The sequence below is a fragment of the Pteronotus mesoamericanus genome, unplaced genomic scaffold, assembly GCF_021234165.1.
Source record: "Pteronotus mesoamericanus isolate MK-2021 breed Mesoamerican mustached bat unplaced genomic scaffold, CSHL_Meso_final contig_702, whole genome shotgun sequence".
Taxonomy (NCBI): domain Eukaryota; kingdom Metazoa; phylum Chordata; class Mammalia; order Chiroptera; family Mormoopidae; genus Pteronotus; species Pteronotus mesoamericanus.
Window position 1 is genome coordinate 2,187,217 of NW_026555239.1, and position 12,564 is coordinate 2,199,780.

Below are 12,564 nucleotides of genomic sequence, written 5' to 3' on the forward strand. Positions count from 1 at the left end.
CTCTCTCTCTTCAGGAGCTTTATCTAGAGCTGTGCTCTTCGGTAGAAATTTTTGCAGCACTGGAAATATTCTAGATCTGTGCTATTCAATACAGGCGCCTCTAGCCACAAGTGACTATTGTATACTTACTATGTTGCTAGTGTAAATAAGGAACTGAATTTTTAAGTTTTATTTTAAGTGATTTAAATATAAACTTAAATAGCTACATGTGGCTACTGGTACGCTACTGACAGCACCATTTAGAGTGATAAACACTATAAGCCTTACAATTCAAAATTATCAGTGAAAATTATGTATTTAGGACTTTTTTAAAGAAAGTTCTATTGCTTTCTAAGACATAGTTTCTTCAGTTGTGTTCTAACTATTGATTCCTAGCGAACTGTGTTAAAGACATTTTAGAAAACATGTTTTTCTTGAAAGTGTTAAATACTTCAAAATTTTGTTTAACAAAAATATTTCTATAGAGATTATGTAAAATTTCCATATCTGATTGTCACAGCTTTGAGAAGTGATAGCAATGATAAAGGTGATACAAAACTTCATGTTTATTTACTTCACTTATTTTTATACTTGATAAAAGTTTACCTTTCTAAATTTTCTTTCTGCTGTACAAGTCCAGTTTTGCTGTTAGATCTGTCATTACTGTCACTCAAATTCATGCCTAAAGATTTTTGTTTTTATCTTCTTTTGTTAAAAAGGCAGTTAAGGACCCTGACTGGGGTGGCTTACTGGGCTGGGCAGTGTCCTGTAGACTGAAAGGTCACTGGTTTGATTCCCAGTCAGGGCACATGCCTGGGTTGCAGGCCAGGTGCCTAGTTGGGGGTGTCCAAGAGACAACCAATTGGTGTTTCTCCCCGTCTCTTTCTCCCTCTCTTCCCCTGTCTCTAAAAATAAATAAATAAAAGCTTTCCAAAAAAAGGCAGTTAAGCGGTGAACTATAGTGAATGAATATCATCCCAAAGAGGTAGGAAGAGTAAAACCAAATGCTTTGTGGAAAAAGCAGCCAAGTTTTCAAGTAAAATTAATTGTTGCTTCTGCCATGAGAAGTTAAACCTGTATTTTCCATGTAAGCATATATTAATAATCTAAACTGCCATTAGAAATATGTTACTCTTTCACTGTCTCCAACAGTGAACAACACCCATGTGTCTCTCAGTGAGGGCTTCCTTTGCTGATTCTCCATCAGACTGGAATTCCTGCTGGAAAGTCAGCTGAGACTCAGGAAATGCAGCTCACCACTGCAACACACAAGAAATCAGAGTTTTTCAAAGCTGTAAGGTAAGCTTAATAGCAACTCAGTTGATATAAATTTAAGTATTTCTCTCCCCTGTCGGTCAACCTGTAGCTTCAATCTATTTTTTAAAAGTAGAATTGATGTTTTTACTGGCTTTGAAAATTATTGATCTCTTGTGATGAGATACCTTTACATGGTGAGCTGCATTTTCCAGGCCTTGAAACTAGTAATCATTGTCAAAATAATGGCCGCTGGATCGAAACTGTTTACTATATATGTTATATACATGTTAATGATATTAAAAATGAATGTAAATTAATATACACAAATACACACTCATACACATAGATGTGTTCATATCAGCTATGAGAGACAGGGATGCCTGTCCTAATTTTTACTCTGCTGGACGTAGGATTTGGACATTGGAGTAAATGAGAAGGGAAAGAAGATTAAATCTTAAAACAATTATCAGTGTTAAAGAAAATACCAGGTAATACAGTTCTTGGAGGCAAGAGCTATGTAAATAGTATTAATCAGTTGTCTTTGTCCATGAAGAGATGCAAAACATACGGAACTGTTAAAATGTTTGTAGGGTGAAAAAAGAGTGAATTATTAAGAAAAATTAAAGGCATATATTAAAAGTTCTGGATATAGTATAGAAAAATCAGAGACTACAAATAAGCATACATTTTTTTTTTAATCCTCACCTGAGGATATGTTCATTGACCTGGGGCAGTGAGTGGGGAGATCAGTGTGAGAGAGAAACATCAGTTAGTTGCTTCCCATACATGTCTCGACTGGGGATAAACCCGCAACCTAGGTATGTGCCCTGAGCAGGAATTGAACTCACAACCGTTTGGTGTACAGGACAACACTCCAACCAGTGAGCATACGTTTTTAAAAAAATACTCGTAATTCCAACACTCAAAGAGTACCATCATTGAGATTTTTGGAAATGTATCTTTCTAGAGTTATTTCTTATATAAAAATTGTGTGTGTGTGTGTGTGTGTGTGTGTGTGTGTACACACAAAATGTCCTCATCCCCATACACTCAGTTCTTAAATCCATTCACATCTTTATCATCACCACCATCAATCACATACTGAATGATGACTTGACAGTTAGCCATTTCAAAACATTTTTTTTTACAGATAGACTACACATAAGAGGCAGAGAAATAGTCTAAAAACATTTTGTATTCTCGAATTTTTAAATTTAAGTTCAAGGCCTACCTGTTTTTATTAAGTAATGTATCTTTTTTTTCACTTCCTATATACCTACAGGATTTTAAAAATAACTATATATTCATGTTGATTATGCATTTTTCTCATTTTTATCTTCTGAATTAGATTTTAATGCAGAGTAAAGACAGGAGCCTTTGTGTATATAAATTTTTAGGTGACTAAACCTATATATTTAACCTGTATGTATGATACATGTTGACTACTCATTTCAAAGTGTGTTATTCTGGTAACTGCCTTGTAGAAAGTCCATAAACTGTCATCCATCTAATGCAGAATTATAGAGTATTTCTTTGTTTTTAGTACTAGGAGAAGAAGAAAGTTTTGCAGTATAACAGATTTCATAGAGGTGATGAGTTATAGAATTGTCCACCTGAAACCTATATAATTTTATTAACTAATGTCACCCCAATAAATTCAAATTAAAAAAAGAAAATGAAACATGTTAACACTGAAAATAAAATTCAAACAATACACTGCCCCCCCGCCATTTTCATGTGGTTTAAATGCTGGTACACTAAAAATAAATGACTTGTCTATTTTTCTCTTTAACCTTTGTGCATATTTCTCATTCATATTGCAAAATTTTCTGAGGTAAAGATCAACCCCAGACAAGAATCAGAAATTTTCTAAAGAATTGACTATTAAAAGCTCATGAATCTCTTGAGACTCGTGTTGTTGTGTGGGGAAGCCAAAGACTTTCAAGGCCTCTGGGTAAATAGTTACTTTGATAGGAATAGTGGTTATCCATGTAAATTTGACCCCTCCAGGGTCCTGCCTGGCTTTAGATTACCAGGATGACAACCTCAAGTATAAATCTTTATGTGGTAATAGTTATAACTGATATTTATATTGTGATTACTGTTCTAAGCATTTTATTTATTTAATCCTCCTGACAATTTTGTGAAGCAGGTGCTACCTCCAATTTAAAGATGAGGAAACTAAGGCACAGAGCAGATTGGTAGCTCTTGCCAACCCAGTTGTTGAGCCAGGATTTCAACTTACCAAATTCTGACTCAGAGTCCACATTTAACCACAAAACAGTACATAATACCTATGCCAAAGAATAGTATCTGGAAATATTTTAAAAGTCTCTTTTTGTTACAATAATTTTTTAGATAATTTTTTAAAGATTTTATTTATTTATTTTTAGAAAGGAGAAGGGAAGGAGAAAGAGAGGGAGAGAAACATTAATGTATAGTTGCCACTGGCACGCCCTCTGCTGGGGGACCTGGCCCGCATCCCAGCCATGTGCCCCGCCCTGGGAATCAAGCCTACAACCCTTTGGTTCGCAGGCCAGCACTCAGTCCACTGAGCCACACCAGCCAGACCTGTTACAATACTTTTGATAAAAATTTTAACTGAGAGAAATTGTGATGTTAGAGTTCTTCCAAATTTAGAGAATGATATACGTTCTTTTAATGTGGTAAAATTTATGTACAATGAATTACACAGATCTTGTAGGTATACATGAATATAACCCACACCCTGTCAAGATGCAGAACATTTCATCACCCCAGAAACTTCCCTCATGCCGCCTCCAGTCAATCCCCGCCTCTCCCCTCAACCACTGCTCTGGTTTTTACCAACATGGATTATTTTGCCTGTACCTAAATTTCATGTAAGTGGAATCATACAATATGTACTCTTTCTGTCTAGCTGATTTTTCTCAATATATTCAAATAAAACCTAGAGTACTTTTAATTATTTTTTTGGTTATTTTATTTTTTCAGAGAGGTCTGTGCTTTATTTTATTAAGGAAGTATTTACTCGCTTTTTCTTTACCCCCATTCTCCAACTACACAGTAGTAGATCAGGTTATGAGCTATTTCCTTATGTATAATAAAAACTACCTGATATTAAGAAGAATTATTACCAAGAATGCTGCTCCAAAATCAGACCATGTTCAAATCCTAATCCAGTTAGTTTCAGGAAATAGTTAAAACACATACCTAGATTGCACCAAAGACCTGCATCTTTCCATCCATTTTTCAGTCTTTATAAAACTTTCCTCTCTGGCTTTTCTGCTTGGCTGATAAAATATGAAGAACATTTTTCTTACTCTCTTGTGAGGTTCAGTCCTTAAATGTCCCAGGAGAGCTTTTCTTCTTGGCTGCAGAATCTCAGAATTGTGACACTTTGCTGTTTGCACAGTCCAAGCTCCTGACGTCTAGGCACTTGAGTGCCTAAGCAAACTCGTTAGAATGGCCCCTCTATCCTTAATTGGTTCCACATGATAAAAATACTAACTTTGGTTCTTAATACTTTACAATTTGACAAAGTTGCCAGAATGTCTATGCAGACACAGTTTTATCAGAAGAAACTCAGCACAGTGTAACTGTAATAGTTCTGTGATCAAAGGGCATAACAACTACCAGGTTTACTTCTAGGATTAAAGTTCATCACTTCACCTTTTTTTTTTTTTTTTCCTGGAATGATAAGAAAAGGTGTCTTTTTCCTTGGATAATTTTTCTGTTATGACCAAGAGTTCTTTGACACTTGGGGACTTCAGAAGCTTGGAAGCATTTAGTTAATAATCTACCCCATGGTATTGATAATTAGTAAGTTTGGGAAAATATAGCCAGTGTTTTAAATATTTCTCTTATAGTCAATGATAGGAAATTGGATCCAGCAAAGAATGCTTTGAAGGGTATAAAAGATAGGTTTCTAATCCTGCTTTGATTTGATTCTTAACTATTTTATTTATTTATTTTTAGAAAGCGGAAGGGAGGGAGCAAGAGGGAGAGAAACACTGATGTGTGAGAGAAACATTGGTTGGTTACCTCTTGAGTGCCCCCAACTACGGACCTGGCCAGAAACCCAGGCATGTGCCCTGACCAGGAATTGAACCTGCAACCTTTCAGTCTGTAGAATAATGTCCAACCCATTCAGCTATACAAGTCAGGGCTGCTTTAATTGTATTTTGAAAACAAAATAATTATATCTTTTTTCAAAAATTAGTTTCTAACATATAAATGTATGTACTGTTATTAATGAAAATGAGAGCTAACACATAGATTAATTAAAGTCATTAAAATTTTGAATTTCCTTACCTTCCAATATTAAAAGAAAAACACAAATGAATTTATTGTTTTAGTTAAAATGAATTTATTACATGGACTTTAGCTATAGAGTAACCAATGCAAAGCACAGGAAAAGGAGAAAGTAAAAAGACATAAGGAAAGGTTGGATAATCCACCAATTAAAACCAGCCTCTGCTTTTATAAAAGAGCATTTACTGCTTGGGCAAATTGGGAAATTTCCAGTGTTGGGTAACTGGCAGACTTAACATGAATCATTATCAGGGGGATAAATAGTTAAGCTGTTCTTTGGTTCTGGTACAAGGTTCAGTATTCTGCCCAAGAGCCCTTAGAGACTCTTAGCCAGCTCAAACCCGAAAGAAAGAAATGTGATGTGAGCTCTTTCACACCCAGCTCTGTTCTTTTTGCCTGACTCAAACTGACCTATAAGGCCATGTCTTATTCATCTTTTATTTCTTACCAACTTCAGCAAAAAAAAACAAACAAAACTTTTTGATTGTAGATAAATAAAATTTTTAAAAAATAATATTTTCTTAGTGCAACGCAAACTACAGAATTTGCTGGAGAGGTAATCTATACATGGGTGAAACAAAACTAGTTCCAGTTATTACTTGACTGAGTTACGTGTGCTGAACGAGAGCACTAAGTAAATTCAAAGGTCTTCGGTCCAGCAATTCCTTTCCTGGGACTATCCCATAGAAATAAAAGCACCAATATGTAGGGCATGAAAGTACCAGAATATATGCACAGATATGTTTATTATAGCAGCAAAAGCCTGAAAACAATATAAATGCCTGCTGGTATGGAAATGGCTCAGTAAGTTATGATAACATCAAAAGAAATATTATGAAGACATTAGGCAGAATTAATTGAAGCTATACCAGATGACGTGGCGGGAGGGATTCTCATGCGGTATTGTGTTGGGAAACCAAGATAGAGAAAAGAGTGTATAGTATTCCATTTTTGTAAAACACTAATGATGAAAAAATTTCTAAATGCAGGTATGTGGTATATGTGTGTATGATTTTATGAGTTAAGAGAATAGGAAAGGTTGCATACAAGATGACAGATGCGCGCACAGTACTGATGGAGGAGGAGTCAAACAACTAAGGAAAAGGGCGAAAATGTTAATTAAAAGAGTCACTATGCTGTGATTATATTTATGTACAATTATACATGTGTATATATAAGGACATGAAATAATTAACTTTAAAAAATTCAAAGAGACAAATCAATTTGATTTGGGCTAATCAGGAAAGCCTTTTGAATGAGTAGAGTCTAAAAACAAACATGTATTGCACCTAAGATCTTGGAGTGGAATTGTTATGGAGGGAGAAGAAATTTCAGAAAGGGGACACATGGCGAGCAAGATAATAGGGAAAGAGCAGGTGGGACTTACATAAGACATTAGAAAGAATTAATTTCAGAATAATTGGGGGAATGATAAGAAATAAGTTGGCCAAGTCACAAAAGAGCACATACTGTGTGATTTCATTTATATGAAATCTCTACAATGGACAAATCGATAGAGACAAACTAGATTAGTGGGTACCAGGGCTGGGGCAGATTGGGAGGAAATGGATGTGGGGTTTCTTTTTGCAGGGATGACATGTCCTAAAATTGATTATTGCGATTGTCGTACAGTTCTGTGTATATGCCAAACACCATGTAATTGTACATTTTAAGTGGGTAAATTGTGTGGAATATAAATTACATCTCAATAAAGCTGTTTTAAAAAAAAAGTTGGCCAGATAAATTAGAGTCACCTAGTGGAGGACATTAACATCCAGGCTTAAGAGTTTGAATTTCATCTAATGGACTACAAAGAGTTACAGGTTTATGAGTGTGGAGTGGACTTTGCCTTTTTTAGCCTTTTTTTCTCTTTATTTTGGATTTTAATTATAAAAGTATATACTCATTTAAAAATTCAAATAATATAATAAAGCATGTTAAGTAGAAAATTTCAGTCTTAACTCACTCCCCATAGATTACCAGTATAAAAGTTGTGATTCTTTTCTAAATTTTTTTCTCCTTTTTTCCCCCAACATAACAGGGATCATATCATCCATCCACCAAAAGTTCTGAACTTTTTTCATACAGCAGTCCCTCATGGCTTTCTTTCCATACTTGTATATGGAGACTAGCTCCCACAAGGAATAATAGTAATAACTAATATTGTAGCATCATTGTAAAGATTAAATGAACCGATAGATGTAAGTAATAGTACCAGATGCATAGTAAGCGTTTGATAAGCATTAGATGTTTTCCTATTATCATTGCTAACCACAGGCTGAAAGATACAGCTTTTGTGAGTGATTCTTTCAGTAGTCCTTTTGCTTTGGGAACATAAAATGAAAGCAGGCATCATTTCCATTTCAGAAGGGAAGCGTTCATTCAGTCATCACTGGGATAGCAGCCAGGCTAGGTTACTAACAGCACTAAAATTAACAACTCACATGTAACACTTCATTATTTGTTAATGTAGGTTTTAGGGGTGGGTTTAAGGGCATCTGAGCCTCTTGAAATTGTATGTCAAAAGTTTGTACGTGCTGACATGCAGCTCAGTTAGCAGAATGAATCCATGACCTTCCAAAAATTCTCCTTATGAACCACATGCTCTACCAAATTTGATTCTCATGACATCCCCAAGAGGAAGAAGAGAGTGCTACAGGGTTTTCAGAGGATACAGAGGTGGCCTTGACCCTGAAGGAGGTTATGCATACCCAGCTCACTGTTAATACAGGTAGAAAATGAAAAGTCCTACTAGAAAGTTATCATTATTATGCCTTGAGAATTCAGAAGTTTATTGTAGCTCTTGAATCAGGGAAGGTTTTTGGCTTTAAATCTGTTATGTTAAAAACTGTAGATCATTTGACAAATATTTATCAAGTGCCCACTATATTTCAGTTGTTATGCTAGCTCTTAGGAATATAATATTGATCAAACAGGCAAAAATCTGTGAGCCCTGGCTGATGTGGTTCAGTGGGTTGAGTCGCCACCTGCAAACCAAAGGGTCTTTGGCTTGACTCCATGTCAGGGCACGTCTGGTGTTGTGGGCCGGGTGCCCAGTAGGGGGCGCATGGGAAGCAACCACACATTGATGTTTCTCTCCCTCTCTCTTTTCCCCTCTCTCTAAAAATAAGTAAATAAAATCTGTTTTAAAAAAATTGTGTCCTCATGAAGCTTACATTCTTTTGGGGAAGTCATAGCCAAACAATGTGACCCTTCCCCTCATCTTTTATATTGAAACTTCACAACATTGATTAAATGCTCATCTTATGTATTAAAACTTCAGGGCAGCTTTGATTATATGAAGAACAATGACTTCCACGTAGTAATGCTCAATAAATATGTGATTAAGTGAGTAAGAGAATGAACCAGAGCTGGAAGAGATCTAAAGGCATAATGATCTTTTCAGGGAGAACCATGTTTAACTACCTTTTTTTTTTTTTTCCAGATTTTTACAGTGGAATAGAAATTTTTTAAATATGTTATTTATTTATTTTTAGAGAGAGGAAAAGGGAAGGAGAAAGAGAGGGAGAGAAACATTGATCAGTTGCCTCTCACACTCCCCCAGCTGGGGACCTGGCCCACAACCCAGGCCTGTGCCCTGACTGGGAATCAGACCAGCAACCTTTCAGGTCACAGGCCAGCGCTCAGTCCGCTGAGCCACACCTACCAGGGCTGGAATAGAAATTTTAAACCTGAGTTATCTCCATATTCCCCATGTGCTATGAGGAGATTTAGCATAAATTGAAAAAATGAACTTGGGTGACTCCATCTAATAGTAAGCTACCTTAGGTGCTTTAGCACTGTAGAAATGCAAAGCATCACTGTTGTTTGTCATTTCTAGGGGAGGTGACTCCAGGACTATCCCAAGTGGAATATGCCCTTCGCAGACACAAATTAATGTCTCTAATCCACAAAGAAGCACAAGAGCAGAGTGGGACGGACCACACAGTGGTTCTGCTATCCAACCCTACGTACTACATGAGCAATGACATCCCCTATACTTTCCACCAAGACAACAATTTCCTGTACTTGTGTGGATTCCAAGAGCCCGATAGCATTCTGGTCCTTCAGAGCCTCCCTGGCAAACAGCTACCAGCACACAAGGCCATGCTTTTTGTGCCTCGGAGAGACCCCAGTCGAGAGCTTTGGGATGGCCCACGATCTGGCACTGATGGAGCAGTAGCTTTGACTGGTGTGGATGAAGCCTATACACTGGAAGAATTCCAACATCTAGTACCAAAGTTGAAAGGTAACGGATGGGAGCAGAAGTCAGAGGATGGGCCAGATTGGGGTTAAGGCCTTCCTTGCCTATTTAGACAACACTCTTCATGTCCTAAAGTGATTATCCATAGCAGTGTTTCCTTTCAGCACCAAGAAAGGAACACCAGTCTTTTCCACAAGACTGGGCTACTTGAAAGACTATTCGTTTGCTAGATCTTATTAGAGCATTCATTCACATGGTCTGTTAACTGTCCTAATTTGAAATCTCAGAATTTCCATTGACAGTGAAGAGCGGGCATGGGCTACTCTTCAAGATTACTGACCAGTCTATTGACTTTCTTCTTACAGCTTTTGCCAACTCTTCGAAAGGAGGCAGTATTTTCAAGGAATGATCCATGCACCACCAGCATCAAAATTACCTAGTGATGCATATTAAGATTGTAAATGCATAGTAGATATTGGAAATGTAAAATCTTAGGCCCCTACTCCATACCAACCAAATCAGAATCTGCATTTTAACAAGATTCTTAGGTGATTCATATACACAGTTTATACCCTTCCAAACAGTCACTTTCTCTACATTAATTCTGGTAAAAAGTATCAAAAAGTCACAGTCAAATGTGTGAAGTAAGATAGATAATGAAATTGGACAATATTTTAGACAAAATAATGTAGGACTGTAAATTTTTAGTCTGGTTTTTCTTGTGTGGTTTATATAAACCATTTCTGAAGTCTGCTTCTAAAACAGAATTCCAAAATTGCTTTCAACAATCATGGAATTTACTGGACTTGTTTGCTACAAAGACTCCTTTGAGAGAAAATACTTATTTGAATATGTGTATTTAATATGTTTGAATTCTTTTTATTTATAAAATATTTTCTATTTTACAGATTTAATTACCCAGTTAAGCTAGCAGAACTTTCTTCATCTTCAAAGTCTTCCTGAATATGGGGCACAGAATCATTTTCTTTGTAGCTTTATGATTTCTTAAATTAATGGCTGGCTGTCATGTTCCAAAATACTTTGTATAAAACATACAACCCTTTAGACTTAAGTTGTTGGGATTGCTGTTCATTAGCAACTGTCAGAAAAAAATGAAAGGAAATGGAGACTTGGTATAAGGGGAAATTATTTTCATAATGATCCTATTTTATCTCAGGCCAATATAGGTCATTTCCTTGGGTCTCTATAGTTAAAAGGTGAACAGCGCTTGTCTGTAAGGAGAATACATAGCAGATGGGAAAGGAAAGATTTCCTGGATAAGAGTGGATTAGCACATACTATCAACTATAGTGCTTCTATAGCGATAAACATTTGCTCCGAGAAAAGAACTACTTTCACCAATACTGAGATTGTTGGTAAACGGGGGAAATTCTTTTATCCATAAAGTCATGATCTGAGTACATTTTTCTGTCCTTTGTGTTCAATTATTCAACAATGCCTCTGGCTCAGAGTAATTGTTATGTTAATAAATAAAATCAAAGCCTGAATAAAGGCTTAGTTCCACCTAGGTAGTTCCAATGCCTATCTTTAAGAACAGTGAAGTTTTGGGGCAGAAGAGCTGTCTATTCAGTCTTAGAATATCTTGCCATTTTCAGGGAATGGCCTTTCCAATGATTTATGATCATGCCCCTCAATTACTTTAGTCCTGAGAGAGTTTGCGCTGAACCCTCTAGCAGGTGTGAACAACCTTTTGGCATCCCTGGGCCACACATTAAATACACAAACACTAATGAACACTGATGTGCAAAAAAAAAAAAAAAAAAGTTTTAAGTAAATTTACAATTTTGTGTTAGGCCGCATTCATAGCCTTCCTGGACCACATGCCGCCTGTGGGCCCTGCTAAGTTTCTCACACTGCAAGTTTTATAGCTTTGACTCTAGTTTAGAAGTCATTATGGCAGTTGATATTTGTTGATGTTGCTTTTCGTCTTATTTTAAGTTTATTTTTCCTCATCTCATTTTAAGCTGAGACAAACACACTTTGGTATGACTGGATGAGGCCTGCTCATGCACAGCTTCACTTGGACTATATGCAGCATGTGGCTGAGGTCAAAGCCAGGAGCAAGAACAGAGTTCGCGCTGTCCAGCAGCTGGTACAGCGCCTCCGACTGGTCAAATCTCCTGCTGAAATTGAACGAATGCAGATTGCTGGGAAGCTGACATCACAGGTGGGTTCCTACCAGAAAAGCTGTTTTCAGATGAAAAAAAATCTAGGCTCTTAGGTTCAGTGGACACCTTGAGGTTGTATATGTAATGTGACAATTTCACGGCAGGTAAACATCTAGTTTCTACTTTCACATTTAGTGAAAACCTATAGAGATTTGCTCAGAACCTTGCAAAGCAAAGTAAATCTGCCACCTTGTATCTTTTACCCATGATTTTAGTTGTTTCTCCTTGGAGCAACATGAATTAATTTTATTTCCTCATAATAACTGCAATACTAGTGGTGGTTAAACAGTTTGATTAAAAAACTCATAGGACCCAAAATGACAATGCTGACAAATCTACAATTACAGGAAAAGAGTACAATATAGCAGCAGCGTTAACTAGCATTAACGTAAGAATACCTGTCAGAGCCAGTGGCTATCTCACAGAGAAGCCAGGTGCAGGCTTCTCTTGTCCTCCCTTAGTAAGACCTGGGCAAGATGCATTTTCTCTCCTGGATCAGGAACCACAGATGCATGTGTGGGACACCTAGAAACCAGGGAGCCCAAAATGGAATCTCAGCTAGAGATTTTCCTGGTTTTGGTTATATTGGCAGATTCCTGCTAGGTAACTAAGTCCTTTGGAGTTCTCATGGAAACCAAATAC

General features: G+C 36.7%; 1 protein-coding gene across 3 annotated transcripts in view; it reads left to right on the forward strand.

The window, feature by feature from the left end:
• XPNPEP3 (X-prolyl aminopeptidase 3) overlaps positions 1-12,564 on the forward strand; it is a 37,375-nt gene that overhangs the window by 3,641 nt on the left and 21,170 nt on the right. For 2 of the 3 annotated variants that reach the window (XM_054582426.1, XM_054582427.1), the window contains exons 3-4: positions 9,371-9,778; positions 11,719-11,921. In XM_054582426.1, the coding sequence (XP_054438401.1) occupies positions 9,371-9,778; positions 11,719-11,921 (611 nt within the window). Of the gene's footprint in view, positions 1-1,131; positions 1,279-9,370; positions 9,779-11,718; positions 11,922-12,564 lie in introns of all 3 variants that reach the window. The other variant, XM_054582428.1, reaches the window with a different exon arrangement.